Genomic DNA, 15,746 nt, shown 5'->3' with positions numbered 1-15,746 from the left:
GTAGCAGCGCTGTTCACAGAGAAAGGAGAAAGGAGGGAAGCTGCTGTGCCCTAGTAAGAAACTCAGCATAAGAAGGAGAGTAGCACTGATGCCGTAGAAGTCAACTATCCCCAATGACATACCCGTGTATGAAGCGAGGACGCTGCATGCCCAGAGATTATTTCTTCATGTGAGTTGCAGCAGAGGGACGTGGCGGAGACGTGTAGGGATGTGGCGGTGCACCAGTTGCCCTGAAGGGTGTTGTATTTTCTGCAACAAGGAAGCTGTGGTGAGGGGACTCCAGCAGTGCACCAGCAACAGAGAGCTCTGTGCGGTCTGCCATCAAGGACAGAATGATGATGTTGGTGCTGCGCCGCGGGGAGTTGGCGAACGTTGGAGTGCCAGAAGGGTGAACGGCTTCACATCAGGTACGCGTCATAGCCGCTCTGGTTGTTACACGGGGGCCAACAGTTACGATGTGTTGCGCCTTTTGTGTATTATTTGAAGAAAGGACCTACTAGTGCGTGACAGCGTCAGTGCACAGCCTCAAGATCAGGAAAAGCAAAAGAGTTGCGAAAGGGGATGCGTTATGCTGTGGTTCAATCATTATTCCCCTGGTATATTGAGACGCAGTCACAGAGAATCTGGACATGGTGTCGCAAGGGTTTTGCCCAAGGTCTCTCCTCTTGTAATGGAGGTGGAAGGACCATAAAGTTGGTTGGGGATGCGGCATCCTAACGGAAATTGTGCAGTAGGTTTAGCACCGTGATTAGTGGCTTGCGAAAGTTACACCATGCTGACATACGTGTCTTTTGAAAATGAGGGACAGATATCCTGCATGGTTGTTGCGCCCGCAGTAAATGAATGTTTGGACTTCCAGGCTGAAGAGTGCTGTGCAAACAAAGCAGCATATGGTTTTTGTGTTAAAGGAGTTGTAGAGCAGCCTTCATCGTCCATTCTTGCCAAAGCAGTGATGGTGGTGTGATGGAAGAAGGTCAACAAGTGGACAATGCATATCCTTTGTAATAAGTAGTAGTGTTCTTATGTGTGAGCGTGAGTGCGCTAGTCTAACCCCATTGAGGAAGTTTCAGTTTAGTAACTGTTGCCCGCATCAAGGACTAATAGTTGTTGGCGAGGCATGGACTTTCAAGATGTGTGGCAACATTGGACTTTTATGTTAATGTACCTGTGCGCCCATGAGGATATGTATGTGTTTAGGTGCAGTGGAAGTGGTGGGATTTTATGTGAGCATATTTCTAGGAACTAACACATTTGAGAATTTCTATGTTAGGGCCACACGGCTATGGACTTTTAGGCCTTTACAAGTGAGCAGTGTTAGTGGGATGTGGGTATACATATATGATGCATTGTATTTGCAAAGACTTATTGGCCGGAGGATTTACAGGTTGTTCCGTTAAGTTTCTTGTGAGGAAGGTTAGGTGAGGTGGTTATGCCAACCGAGGTTAGATAAAGGGATGAAGCGCGCTGCATGTTCAGAGTGGATGGGAAACATGTGAGTTTCACAACCGAGGTTAGTTGAGGGGGTGAAGTCCCTTCAGTTTGTGTAGGTAGGAGGGTCGCACTTTCCGCATGTGTGCAGGCAGGAGGGTTGCGCCTTCCCCAGTGTGTGCAGGTATGAGGATCGGGCCTTTTGCAGTGTGTGTGTGGGAATGGAATCCCACAAGGTAGGAGGGTCACGCCTTCCGCTAAGAGCGTGTTTGGGAATGGAGTCCCACAAAGTTGGAGGTTTGTGCCTTCCGCACGAGAGTGCGTGGGAATGGTATCCCACAAGGTTGTGTACTCTACGTAGTCCCGGTAACTCAATTAAAAATGTAGGTATGTTTTTAAAATGTTTTTCTTTCTTATTTTAAAGCAAAGAAAAAGAGGAAACTTGTACTCTAGTAGAAAAATATCCTGGTTTTCACAAGGCCTTTTCATGTTGGTATAATTTGACCTACCTCGTATTTATGCTCTTACAACTAATGTCTCTCCTTAACTTTGTAGGGGCCTAACTCCATCACAGGCTGACTTGCAATTTGTTGAAAATGCTAAGAAGCTTTCTATGTATGGCGTGGATTTGCATCGTGCTAAGGTAGTGTAACCTTCCTGCATTCTTAAAATGACGGAAAGAATGCAGTATAAATACTTTTTTGTGATTTTTTTTATCAGTCCTTAATAATGAAAATAATCATGTGTATTCTCAAATATACCGCTTTATGCCGAATTCTTCCTGTTTCTAAGTGCTTTTGTAACAGATGTCATTACTCTATTGAGTGCTACTCAATGATTTGGCCTCAGAAGTATGAAATGCTTAGTTTGCCCCAATTCAGGATTCCAACTTGCGAATTGAAGCCTTGCTTCTTATGAGAGACAAGCCGTTAATTACTGTGTGAGCTATCCATCCAGGCAATGCACTTGTACTGAGTCGGTTCTCCTTTAATTATCTTTATTTTTAAAATCAATGACAGCAGCATATCAAGATAGTGGATTAGATCCACAACCATTGGCTAGGCAAAGGCGCCTAGGCTCCCTGAATCATGGGATGCATGTGTGCGCTATTGGGCAACTGCCAGATATAGAGGACTGTTTCATGCAGAGTAGTTAGTATTTTATGTATTTTATTGCTTTTTTATAATGCGCCTAATACCATACCGGAGTTTGGTTTTTAAGAATGGATCCTGGATTCAAACCTCTGTTCCTCTGCATGGTCTTGCTTCCAGGACCTGCGCGTTGCCCCAGTGGAATGTGGAGTGGATGCGTTGAGCCCGAGCTGTGATGGGCGAGGAGGACTGGTGGGGCTTCTCCAGGTTCTTTAACAGAAACCTTTGCAAGTCCTGCACTTGCATTGATTGAATACGCTTATTAGCAAATACATATTCTAAATACTTTTGCTTCTGCTTTTTTTGGCGAATGAGTTAAGGAAGCAGGCACAAGTCAAGGGTGCTCGCAGGTGTACTTTTTTCAGATGGCAGACATGGCCCTTCCCAAACTCTAGGTGTTTGGGTAGTAAAAGCAAAGTAGTTTGCAGAATTAACAATTTAGTTTTGGTAGCAAACACTGCCGTTGCTGGAATTCAAACTGCAGTCGTCAAACTTACAAGGCAATCACTTCCCCCACAATACTACATGAAGCAGCAAGCGCAAGGTAGGTAAAATGCTTCATATTGACAATTTGATCTGCAGGGAATATTTTGGTATATATTTTTGCATTTATGATGTCTGCACATGTTATACTTCACCAGCATTGTTATATAAAAATCTTTTCTCAGCTTATTTTTATCTGTTCATCATTTCCCGGGAGATTGGTATCATTGTCTCCCTAAAATATTAAGTTCCCTTGTGAGGATTAATAAAATAGACTGCTACAGGTTATCCAGGATGTGGCAGTGCATGTGGTTATGGGACTCGGAAGAAGAGACCATGTCCCAGTTGCAAGACGGGCTCTGCACTGGCTCCCTGTTGAGTCAAAGATCCGGTTCCGTCTGCTAACTATCACACATACATGTAGACAAGGTATCTTGCCAGCCTACTTCCAGGATCTACTAACTGAAAAAACCCATAGGAGAGCATTGAGATCTAACAATCAGGAGCAACTGATTATCCCTAGATGCAAGACTCTGAAGGCCTCCTCAAAGGATGCCGTTCATAATGCAGCCGCTAAGGCTTGGAACAAGCTACCGTTGGAACTTAGGTGCCTAAAGTCAACAGATCTTTTTAAGAGGAAATTAAAAACTCTTCTGTTTGCTTGAAGCTGTCTGTAATAGTCAAGAATCTGGTTAATAATCCCTGCCCTATGTTTCCTGTTTGTTTCTATGTCTGTTGCGCCCTTAAGCATAGGGGTCCATGGCCTGCGCAATTAATGAAATTTGAATATTTCACTAAGATATTTTCTTTTCCGGTGGTGCCACTTGCCATGGTGCATGTTAATTAGTCCCCTAGACACACTTTTAAGACTTGTGCCCTGTAAGAAACCAAATACCTTAAGCGCCATTGACCATCAAAACCCCTTCTTCTGCATTTCACTACAACCAAAATATAATTTCTTCAGATCATAGTGGGAGATAGTAGTGGGAGACTGGCTGTTCTAGTTCCTAGTCCTCCATTTATTCTCATGTCAGCAAATTTAATTCTCACCAAATGTCCGGTGCACAGAGGAGGAAAAACAATTAAAGCACATATGGATGATCGGCTAATGCAAGCTCCATTTTAGTGAAATCAATCCTACTTCTATTTGCTGACGTTCCTCAGAAGTGGGACATTTGCTTTGACTCCATGTCAGAGGCTAGACTTCATTTGAGCAAAACATGCATTGGTAAAATCAAAGAATATCTTGGATGTACTTGCCAAATTTAAATATCTAGAACCTATATTTTTCCAACATGAGGTCTGGCATGGATTCACATGCTTGTGACTATTCCCTGTTGTAAGGCTGGAAATCCTTGGTAAAAGAAAAAAACTGTTTCACTTTCACTTCTCCTCTAAACCAATCACTGTCCTCTGGGTTATACCGCCCCCATCCAATGACAGTCCTCTCACTAAGTCTCGCCTATGGCAGCCATCTTCAGATTTTTACTGCACGCTTCAGTGTTGGGAGTCCTTGAGTTGCTCTCTGAGCTGTTTGTACGTTTCGTTGTTTTTCAACTAGAAAGGTTCACTTTTTGGTCCAAAGAGCCTGTGTGCTCTTTTCCTCATCTGCCGGCAATGGGGATCCGCTGTCTGTGAAGCTCTGCTCCCCTCAAAGGCGAAGATTCATAGAAGCTTCTAGAAGGCCATCTTGCGCCTACTTGGCGCCGTCCGACGTGACGGAGGAGAAGGAGGGACCCTGCACCAAATGCGGGCTACGGAATGTGTTTGTGGAAGACAAGCACCTACAATGCCTCTACTGCTTACACCCAGACCATAAGGAGGTAGAGTGCGAAATATGCCTTGGTTTCTCTAAGAAAACTATTAAAGACAGGCATAGTAGACTTGCGGCATTGGATTAACTCAAACAAGGCCTCTGCCCCGTGCTACGAGCAGGGTTATGCCTCGTCTGGAAGCGGCCGGTTCGAAGAGCGGTCTCCTAAATCCTTTGAGATTGCCCCATCCGTGGGGGTCCAAGATAAGGCCAAGATCCGCAAGTCCGAGTCCACCGGGTTCGCCGCTGATGTTTGCCCCCTGTTGGATAGGCCGCGATCAGCTTTGCCTTCCGCCTCCATTGCCATCCTACTATCGAGCCCCTCTTCAAAGAGGAAGCCATCAACCCCGGCTAAGCTACAGGAGAAATCAGATAAGCCAAGGACAGTAGAGGAGAAGAAGGCCACGCAGCCCAAGCAGACTCAACCGGCACAGATAATGTCCTCATCTGCGACTTCGCCGATGTCTACTACTATTATGGCAGCTACGGGCACTGATCCTATGAGGGTGGCTCCCGCAAGCGCAGAAAATGTCCCTACCTCCACAGCGCGACACTACCGTAGAGGCTTTGACAAAAGCTGCAGGCACTCCAGAGGGGTTAAAGGTACCGGCACAGGTCCCAGTACAGACCGCTCCAGGAGGAAAAGGGGGGGGGGGGTGAGGAGGCCCCGAAACATTACTCCTAGGTCGCCGTTCAACCTAGGGATGTCATGTCCATGGGCAACGACGATCAAGAGTCGGTGCATACTGTCCACGAGGACCATGATGGCGCTGGGCCTAGTGTTCCTTCCTTACCTTCTCAACCGAGGGACATTTCCTTGGACATTCTATCATCTCTCTGCACTTTGGTGCCAGAGATCTTGCAGAGGTTGCCCTCGGCACCCAGAGTACCTCATGCTCCTGATCAGCCTCTGCCTACAAAGAGGAAGCGTCATCTGACACCCCCATATCAACCTCCTCCACTACGTCGGGCCCCAACACTCCCAGCAGACCCAGAGATGGGTACTGGGACGAATACGGCCACGACTATGGGCGAAGACTTTGTCCCAGCGGACAATGAATCACCACAATTGGATGCTCCTCATAGAGTTTCACCACCGGACGAGGTGGGATCATTCCACACCATGATCGCAAGGGCCTCTGAGATATTCCAGCTGGTGCCCGTGGAAACCAAGAAGGAGGGCTTCTTGTACCAAAGGCGAGAGGCCAAAAGGAAGACGATCATGGCAGTGACTTTTCTGGAGGATATTTGGGAGTAGGGCCTTGCACGGCTGCAGCCAAGCTGGAAAGGCTGGAGAAGAAGTAAAGGTTGCTGGACTCCAGCACCAAAGTGCCTGAGGTCGCAACCATCACCGGACTCAGTGGAGTCGGCGGCCGTGAGGAAACGGTCGGCTAACCTGCCCTCGTCGTCATTCCCTCCGGACAGCGAGTGAAAAAGGATGGACGCCATGGTGAAGAAAGTGATCAACACGGCAGCGTCCACAATCAAGGCGGCTAACGCCTTAGCGATCCTAGCCAGGTATGACAGGGAATTGTGGTACAAGTTAGGACCTATCCTGGAGTTCCTCCCCGACGATATGAAGATGGAAGCTCTCGCTCTCTCAAGAAGGGGAAGTGGCATCAGACCAGGCCATGACGGTGGCAGTGGACGTCGCCGACACAGGTCTCTGGCAAATGGGGAACAGTGTTTGCCTTCGTATGCAGGGATGGATGAAGGCCACTAACTTCCGTCAGGAGGTCCAAGCGAAGGTGCTGGACATGCCGTTCGACGGTGAGAATCTGTTGGGAAGGCGGTCGTGAGTCCCTCCATGCCATCAAGAAAGATACAGAGACGGCACGTTCCCTTGGCACCCTTCAGCAGCACTGCTCATCTTCTTTTCGCTCCCCAGGGGAAAATCGAGCAGGTCATCAAAGGGTTTCTCCCAATGAAAGAAGCCTACAGGGGCCGCTCCCAGGCCTACGATAGTGGAGAAAAGCGTCGCCCGCAGGGCAGGATGCCGGCGCCCAAGCAACCCTGAACCAGGCCAAAACGTCGGGTCCCCACTCGAGCACCCCGGTGGGAGGCCGGCTGACGAGGTTCGTCAGCAAGTGGAGGAAGATCACCACCGACAGATGGGTGCAGGACGGTCTCACCCAGGGGCACACCTTGGAGTTCCAACGCAAGTGTCCCCGTATTCCTCAAGTTCCCCAGCAGGAACAGCACATCCCTCAGCTCCTGAAAGAGGTACGAGCAATGTTAAAAAATAGGGCGATAGAGCTTGTTCGCCAACATAGTCTCCAGAGTCTATTCCAGATAATTTCTGGACAGAAAGAAGACAGGGGGCTGGAGACCCATCCTGCACCTATGCCATCTGACCCAAAACTTGAAATTCCAAAAATTCGGGATGGTCATGTTGCAGCACATGCTCGGCCAACTGGAAGAAGGGGTTTTCTTGATGTCGTTGGACCTAGAAGATGCCTATTTCCACATCCCCATTCACAGGAAACGTCTAAGGTTCGTGGTGCAAGGCCAGCACTACCAGTTCAAGGCCCTGCCATTTGGCTTGAAATCAGCCCAAGGGTGTTTACAAAATGCCTGGCCACTGTGGCAGGCCATCTGCGTCTGCAGGGCAAACACGTATACCCATACCTGGACGATTGGTTGATACGCACCTGCTCTCGGAGCTGGCCAACGAAAACAGAAATAGCAAATGCAAGGTGTCTGCCAAGCTACAGCAGAAACACAGCAAGGAACCCAATCTGTTATTAATAAATGTTGCAGCATTATGCGGATGAGTTCTGAATTTAACAAAATTGAAAAGAATGAACATAGCCAAATAACCTGTTCTATGGGAAGGTTCCCACTCAGGAGGGTCTACAACCAGGTTTTAACTCGCTGTTCTTTTCACAGAGGAGAAATACCCTTTGCATATCAGTCTGTTCGCACCCACAATGGTAGTCCAACACAGAAATAATGGGCAATTCTCCTCTGGACAAGAGTACCATCAGCAACCTGTGGGAAACCTGAAGGTGTCTCACTGACTAGTCCGCAGGAATATGTCATCCAGTTGGCCAATAGTCGATATTGGATCCAGTTCCTTGGGGTGGACTAGTGAGGATCACCTGGATGAGGGGTCCTCAGGAGTGGAAGTGGCACACTGACAGGTGAGACGCGGTACCCCCTTCCTTATAACACCTTTTCCCCCATCCTAACCCGTAGGATATTCAGAAATTCTACCCCTCACTCTTTTCCGATACAAACACTTTCTTACACCACGAAAGTCAACAGACTAAAACCAGGGTGGTTTTCCTGACCTGTCCCAACACCAGGGTCAGGCAGAGTCAGGCAATTGACAATGACTATACCCACCTGACAGCCCTTTCCCTTCCCTACAGGTATAAAAGGTGGAGCACGAGAGCACACTTTGAGCAAGGCAAACCTCACGAGGATGACGCTATTCCAGGACGGCAGTTCAAGAGGAGGACAGTTCAAGAGGACAAAAGCGGCGAGAACCGAAAGGACAACAAGGAGGGATGTTCCCTTGCATTTCTGACCCAGACCTGCGAAGCCTCTGTAAAAGGAATCATAAAGCCGGGACAACTGCTAGTGTGTGGTGTAACAAATGTCAACAGTACACTGGGCCCTCCTGCACTGATAACCAAAGCAGGGAGAGACACTTGTTACTGTGGTATCCTCCTTGACTCCAGAGGCAATAAATGGCAAGCGGTTCATCACAGCCAGTGAGTCGGATGGAGAACCGATAGTAAACCAAACTGTGCTGAGCGAAGGTTGCAAATGGCAACATGATGTGAATGGAAGAACTAAGACCTTGTGTGTTACAGAACTGTTAAAACCCAGGGAGAGACCAGCTGCAGAGTGGGCCAGCGTCACGTGGGCGCTCATTCGAAAGAATCTGGTTAGTGCTTTTTGTTAAAACTACAGATACGGGAGCCCCTAGGAGAGCCCAATGTTAAGAAGTCAAAGTGGCCATACAAGGGTCGAGAAAAACCCCTTGTACAATCGAAAATCTTTGACGCACGGAAGAAACAAATTGAAATGTGCTTTTGGGGCTAATGTGAACTTGACCGAGGAATGCCTACGAGTTGGGGTGGTCAATGTTCACCCTGAGAACATTGAAGTATGGGAAGCCTGACTGGGGGCTGAGATCCAGACTTGGGTAGGAAAAGAACCTAAGGGGTCTTGCGAATTAAGGCAAGTGTGAACCCGACGGAGGGATGCCGAAAGAAAGCTAGGGCAAGGGAACCCATCGTTTCTAATGAGATGAGAAAATCACAAACTGTGTTTTGATGACAAGCATTAACCCGACCGAGGAATGTCTACAGTGAATTGATGATTTGAGCCTAACAATGGAGGCTATCTTAACTAAGAGAAAAGCTAAGGGAAGTAAATCCTGCACTGTGATAAAGCAAAGTGGACTGTGTAACTGGCAAATGTGAACACGGCTGAGGGATGCTTGCAAAACGGGGTGAAACACGATAACCCTGTGAAGATTGTGTTGACAAGAGTGAACCCGGCTGAGGGATGTCCACAGTCAAAGGTTGTTTAAAAAGACATTGCGACTCATCAATACAACAGGTGAAAATATTCAGATTAAAAGGCTCTAGTGAACCCGACGGAGGGAGGCTAACATTCGAGAAGGGTCTGAGCCCGGAAGAGGGGAATCCAGGGGTGAAGAGTAATCGCCCAACGTAAACAATACGGAAAGGAACTTTTGTTTTGTTATTTTGATACATCAGGCCCTCGAAGGCAAGAGACTTTGTAGAAAAGAGACTTGACCACCAAAGGTCCTGATATCGCTGAAAGGAACTGTAGCCTCGTGCTGGAGAAGCCCAGGAGTGTGCTGTGCTCAAGAGTCCCGCGTTGTCCCGTGCTTAAAACGTGGGGAAGGGAGACCCCGGCCATAACATCGTGACTTATGATTTGTGAACACTTCTTTCTTTTCTTGTGAACATTAACCCACACTCTTTTGTAAATTAGCGGTAAGGATTGGCAATACCCATGTTCAGAGGAGAAAGGCCTACCATTTCGATGATGTATTGCTCTTGTGGGTTGGACCCGACTGATATGCAAATGAATATTTCTCCTCGCTGGAAGAATGAGCTAAAACGAGGTTGTAGATACCTGCCATAGAACAGTTTTTTTTAGCCATGTTCATTCTCTGTCCAGAGGCTTACACATTTTTACCAGTACTGAATTTTGTTCAATACTGTCTCAAAGTAATGTTTCCTAATGAACTACAATATTCAAATGTTTAAGTTGCCATAACATTTTTTTTGTATAAGTCATAGGTACTGTAAAACAAAGTTTAAAAATATTAAAACAGTACACACTAACATAGAACCAGGTATCAAACCTTAGTTTTATGTCGCTTAGTTTTCAATGTTTCTTAAGAAGGAGGACGGTGTTAGGAAAGATTTCGTAATTGTAGGTAATTTTCCTTCCATGTGGCAACCCCTAAACTTTTTGCTGTTGTTTTTCACCTGGTTCTCGACTTTGCCAGAGAAGTGCAGCCTTCTGCCGCACTCCTCTGGGCTTTCGCTCCTTTCTTACGGGGAAACTGACATGCCCTTAAGACAGTCAGTACCGGGGAACGCTGTACCCGTAGTTTCTTTTATCATGTTGCGGCTTTCGTGCAACATGACACAAGAGGGCACTGTAAGCTAAGTTACAGCTCTCTTGGGTCTCTAGCCTTCTACAGGCCCTAGATACTCGTTTAGGATTGTATCTGATCGGTGCAAGTGATTCAGGGACAGGAATGGTGGCAGCGATCGTTTCTTGTGTTTTGAGCTCCTTTTGGCGTTCTAAGCGCGTTTCTCGCGCTTAACCCAAAATGGTGGCCTGGCTCCCAAAATGGCCAGACCACGAGGCTCCTTTTTCCTGTCCGCTGACCGTCTTGCTCCTTTCACCTTCCCCAGGTCGAGCCTACCCGGGGCCTTCCTTATTTGGGCATGTACTTTCCCGCAAAACACGGATGCTTTCGCGGGCTTCTACATGTCTTGTGTGTGTCTCCAGGATGTGGGCTGGGATGTCTGGTCCCAATACACATCCTGGGTGCCAGAGAGTCTAGGGTGGTGTGAATGCCTGGGACCACCGTGGTCCCTGATTGGTCCACGAATGGTGTGAGTGTTGATGAGCGGATCTCCCATTGGGTCCCCTCCGTTTTGGCGCGAAGGGAACCGTGGATAAGAGGGGGCTGGAAACACCACTACCATGTCGATCTCCTGAGTTCTCACGAACAAAGGAATACAGGAGCCAAGTATCCTGCAACCAAGAGGCTGGACCGAGGAATCGCTGGTGACCCGCTGAAGGACTTCTCCTCTGCACTGCTGTCGCCTTGTGAAACCCTTTTCACCTTTGATCGAACCAGAAGGCCCTGTACTGGTACTTCGACCCTTGGAATAGCGGGGAACAGCTATTCTCGGCATCTTCACCATCTCCTGCCAGTAAGCCTTCGGAAGCGTCTCTGGGCCATCCAGCTGACTGACCAGCTTACACGGGAGTCTTGCTCTGTAACCGCCGCCAGGTTGTGTAGTATTTCGAGTCCTTGTCACTCTCACACGCTTCGTACACTTGGCGTTCCCAGGTCTGAAGTGAGTAGTGTACATTTGGCTCAGATATACACGGCCGCTCCGTTGCCCTGCTGTGGTAACAAACTGTGCGGGTTTCTTCGATTGGGACGTCTTTTTACTCAACACGACGACGAGGCGTTCCCTGCTCTTCTGAACCTGCCAGCTGCTGAAACTGACGCGGAGAAGCCTGGGTCTGCTTGCATCGGGGGACCGGTGAGTAGCATAGCTAGGATCTGGTCGCCCTCCTGCAGGAGCCCATTGCTTTTCCCCGCTGTGTCAAACAGCACCCTTTTCCGTACTCGCGCTCTGCTTCTGCCCACTGTGGAGGCTGCGCTTGAGTCGCGGAACTTGTTCTTCTTCTTTTGTGCACTAAACTGAACTGCCTGATTTCCCTCGAAGAGTTTCTCCTTTTGCCCGTTGGCACCAGCGCGTGCAGGTACTTTTGAGCACAAGGCTCCACTCTTCGCAGGGCTCGGACTTCCATCTAGTTAGGTGCCTCTGAAGGCGAACTGGGTCTAAGCATTATTGCGCACTGCCTGTTTTCCCTCCCTTTTAGGTGGACTACACATTTTGTGCATATAACGCTTGAGACTTGTATTTGTATATATATTGTGTTGATATGGTATGTGTTGGTTTACTATTGTTAATATTGTGATTTTCTCGCTACGGTCATTGTTTTAAAGGCCTTGAAATAAATGTGTATGTATTTTTAATATAACAACTGTTTGGAGTAGTTTGTAAGTGTTCTTGCTTTGTGTGCTCATTGCGGGCTTTCAGTCACCCTCACCCCTCTTGAGACCTAGTCTTGACCGCCGCGATCGCTACCTTGATTGGTCTGGCTCGTCCAGAGTTTACCCTGTTCCAAGTAATTAGGTTGGCCTTCTGAACTTCTGCGCCACCAGGACAGAGTTCAGAAATCCGTCTTAACAGACGGTCCCAAAGAAAATGCCTCGAAAATTCCACAGTTTTGTAATCTATAACAAAAATACTAATTTCCTTTTCTATGCCAGCACTGTATTTTTAAAACTGTTGGTTCCGCTTTGCAAATTCCACAGCTGGAGAGGTCTAAACAAAGCATGTACTACAAATACAATATTAACATGTAGACAATTTAAATGTATTTTATCCTCCTAAAACTAAGGAAAATATTTGCAAATATATCCTTTTTAGGGCCATCTTCATTCAGCTCAAAGGTTTTGCAGCGGATGAAGAAGTAGGTCTCTGTTCCTCCATGAGGCCGACATCCTCCTTCTAAAATATCCTGCTAGAGTTGCTGGAAAGCTGGCACGGGAGCCATAGCTGTGTTGTGGGCGGTGCCGGCCATCATCTGGAGCATTCCCGACAGGCTCCAAAGTTGGCAAGTGCGGGAACAAATTGATTGCAGTTGCTGCTGCGGGAGACCACAGGGAAGCAGCCGCCATCTTGCCGGAAGCCAGAGCGTGGTGGGCTCACTGGCTGCACTGGTGACCCCCCCCCCCCGGGTGCCTGCAATATTAGTACCAGAGGGCCGAGACGAGGGCACTGCTAAACAGTGCAGTGTGGATCGAGCCACAGGCACTGGGGAGCAGGCTGTGGCTGCCGCGGGGACACGCTGCGCAGCATTAACTGAGGACCGGTGCCCAGCAGAGAATTTTGCAGCGCGGGATGCAACACGACTTGGGGGCACCCCGGTCTCAGCAGGGGTGTATGGCAGTGTGAGCCCAGTGCCTGGCTACTGATGAAACGCAATTGAACGGGTTACTACTATCCTCTATTCTCCAGAACTTCTCAACAGTGGCAGGCCTGGGGGGCATAGAGGGCAGCATGCGACTGGAGAGCCCGCTCTGTGCCACGCCGCCGCAACAGGGGACCCTGCCTCCATCGGAACGGGTTGGGCCCCCCTGGCCAAGTAGGACCAGTTTGTAGCGGATAGACAACCCCGGGCGGCACTGAGGTGTGGCCGGGGTTCAGAGTCCAGTGAGATCACAAGGGAGACTCAATATATGTAAAGTGGGTGCACCCAGGTGGAAGTGAGGCCCCATTGTGGCAGATACAGGTAGTGGAGCACCTTGCTGATGAGGACTGTGCAGTGGAGCAGGCCCATTATGTGTGTGGGGAGCGGTGGGGAAGATTCAATTGGTGGGGAATATATACAGGGTTGAGGCACATGCCTTGAAAACTCAGAGAAAAGACCAATGTGCAATAGTGAAGAGGAGTGAGGCAGCAGACCCTAACACAGGTGCTGAGTCAAGGTAGGAGGTGCCCACTGGGGGCAAGCAGGAACGAGGTGGAGTGACATGGCTGGTAGGGCTACCCTGCACGGATTGGGGTGGGGGGGTGTGGTCTGTCAGCAGCGGCCAAGGCAGGTGGTGTGAGCTGCAATGTTAACTGCCCCTCGTGGGCTGAGAGGAGCCTGAGGGGGTTGAGTCAGGAGGCCACTACTGGGGGGCGGGTGTGAGACTTGGCAGTACCCTGCCAGGAGGGGTTCCCTCCACCCCCACCCAAGCATGGTCAAAGAACAAAGCAAGAAGGGCTTGCAACACAGCAAAATAGACCATTTTGCAGTAAGCAACCTTGCTGCAGTGCACACCAATGCAAAGAGCAGTACCCTATGGAGAACTCGGCACAGGCTCCGACCATTTTGCTAAATGACATCATGGGGGCCATCGCAGAGTCCCGGTCCTTCGTAAAAGAAAATATTGACGGACTGGTATCAGAGGTCTCTTCTTTTGCGGCAGGACTTCTGTAAGTTGTCATCATGAGTAGGAAAGGCAGAACAGCGGATATCCGACATGGAAGATGCTATAAAGAAGACGGAGAAACAACTCGGTGTGGTGTCCCAGAAACTCAAGGTCTTGGAGAGCAGAGCGGAGGATAGCGAGGGGAAATCGAGGCGGAACAACCTCTGTATCCTGGGGCTGCCAGAGAAAGTGGAGGTTCCCAGCATGGAACTCTTTTTAGAGCTGTGGTTGGTGAAGCTTATGGCACAGAAAAAAACTCCAATTTCTTTTCTGGAGAAAGGGCCCACTGGGTGCCCACAGGAATGCCAGTGCCAGGAGCCCACCCACGTGCTGTCATCGCAAGTTTTTTACATTTTAGGGATATGGACACCATTCTGCAGATGGCGAGGGTGACCGGCCCAATTACATACGACTCCCGCATTGGCTTCTTTCCCGATTACCCTAGGGAGGTGCAGCGTGCATGGCAGTCCTTTGACTCGGTCAAACTTAAACTACTCTCCTGCAGAATTAAATATGCCCTCTTTTTCCCCTCACAATTGAAGGTCTACCATGGGGCTAAGGCACTCCTCTTCAGCACACCACAGGAGGTGTGGGAGTGGCACAAGACAAACTTCCAGCCAGCGATGGCCCTTACGCCACGGTAGGAGAAGCAGTGACCTGGGACTGAAATAGTGCCATCGTCAGCCCGGCTATATTCACAGGACATGACTCGCCCAGCAGACACAGGTGGGACATCGGACCAAGGGGAGGAGGGTTGAATGGTGATTGACAGGTGGCATAAGGCACCCACACATTTTGGAATGTTGAAATCTTATGGTGCAGCAACTCTAGAGAACTGGTCTCTGGATTACAGGAGGTCTGGGATAGGTCCAGTTTGGGATAGTTGGGGGAGAAGTGATAGGGTGACAGGTGCTTCAGTTGGGGGAGAAGTGCAGGGTGGGGGGTGTTGGGGATGTTTTTCACTGATTCTGTTATTATTGGTTTCATATTGCATTACTGTGGCAGGCGGATCTCTGCACATTGGGTCCTAGGGCAGGTTTGTGGGAATGACTGGGAGTGGGGGGGCCCTTGGGGTAGCCACTTTGTATCTGGAATTTAGGAGTGGATGGCACAGGATGAGGGAGTTGATAACGTGGAATGTAAATGGGATGTGCTCATGCATTATGCAAAGGTTAATATTGCAGTTCCTCAACAGGCACTCACCAGATTTTGCCCTCCTCACCGAAACCCACTTGGCGTGGTCACATTGCAAGTTCGTTAAGCGCACAAATTATAGAGTTGCCCATCATGGCCGCTTCACCAGAGGGGCAAGGGGCACCTTGATCCTGATACATAAAAGGGTGCCATTCTCAGTTATGAAGGTGAGAACAGACCCTGGTGGAAGGTTTGTGTTGATTCGGGGGGGAACTGTACGGGGCCACATGGGGGAATTGTGGCGGTGTAAGCACCCCCTCCCCTCAACCGTGAGTCACTTAATGATCTCGAGAAGCTTATAGTGCTGGGAGAGGCAGAGAGGCTAATCCTGGGAGGAGGTTTGAATGATTTGATGGGCACTGGCCTAGACAGATGTCATGTGGGCAGT

The 15,746-nt window shown here is 48.9% G+C and overlaps 1 protein-coding gene across 18 annotated transcripts in view; it reads left to right on the top strand.

The window, feature by feature from the left end:
* The window catches only part of EPB41L2 (erythrocyte membrane protein band 4.1 like 2), a 1,866,207-nt gene that overhangs the window by 1,060,694 nt on the left and 789,767 nt on the right, over positions 1-15,746 (top strand). For all 18 annotated transcript variants that reach the window (XM_069607396.1, XM_069607395.1, XM_069607398.1 and 15 more), the window contains one exon: positions 1,984-2,071. In XM_069607396.1, the coding sequence (XP_069463497.1) occupies positions 1,984-2,071 (88 nt within the window). The remainder of the gene's footprint in view (positions 1-1,983; positions 2,072-15,746) is intronic.

This window comes from Ambystoma mexicanum, chromosome 4q (genome assembly GCF_040938575.1).
Source record: "Ambystoma mexicanum isolate Mex_15411 chromosome 4q, UKY_AmexF1_1, whole genome shotgun sequence".
Lineage (NCBI taxonomy): Eukaryota > Metazoa > Chordata > Amphibia > Caudata > Ambystomatidae > Ambystoma > Ambystoma mexicanum.
The sequence above is the reverse complement of the archived record's forward strand: the minus strand, read 5'-3'. Positions and strand labels throughout refer to the sequence as shown.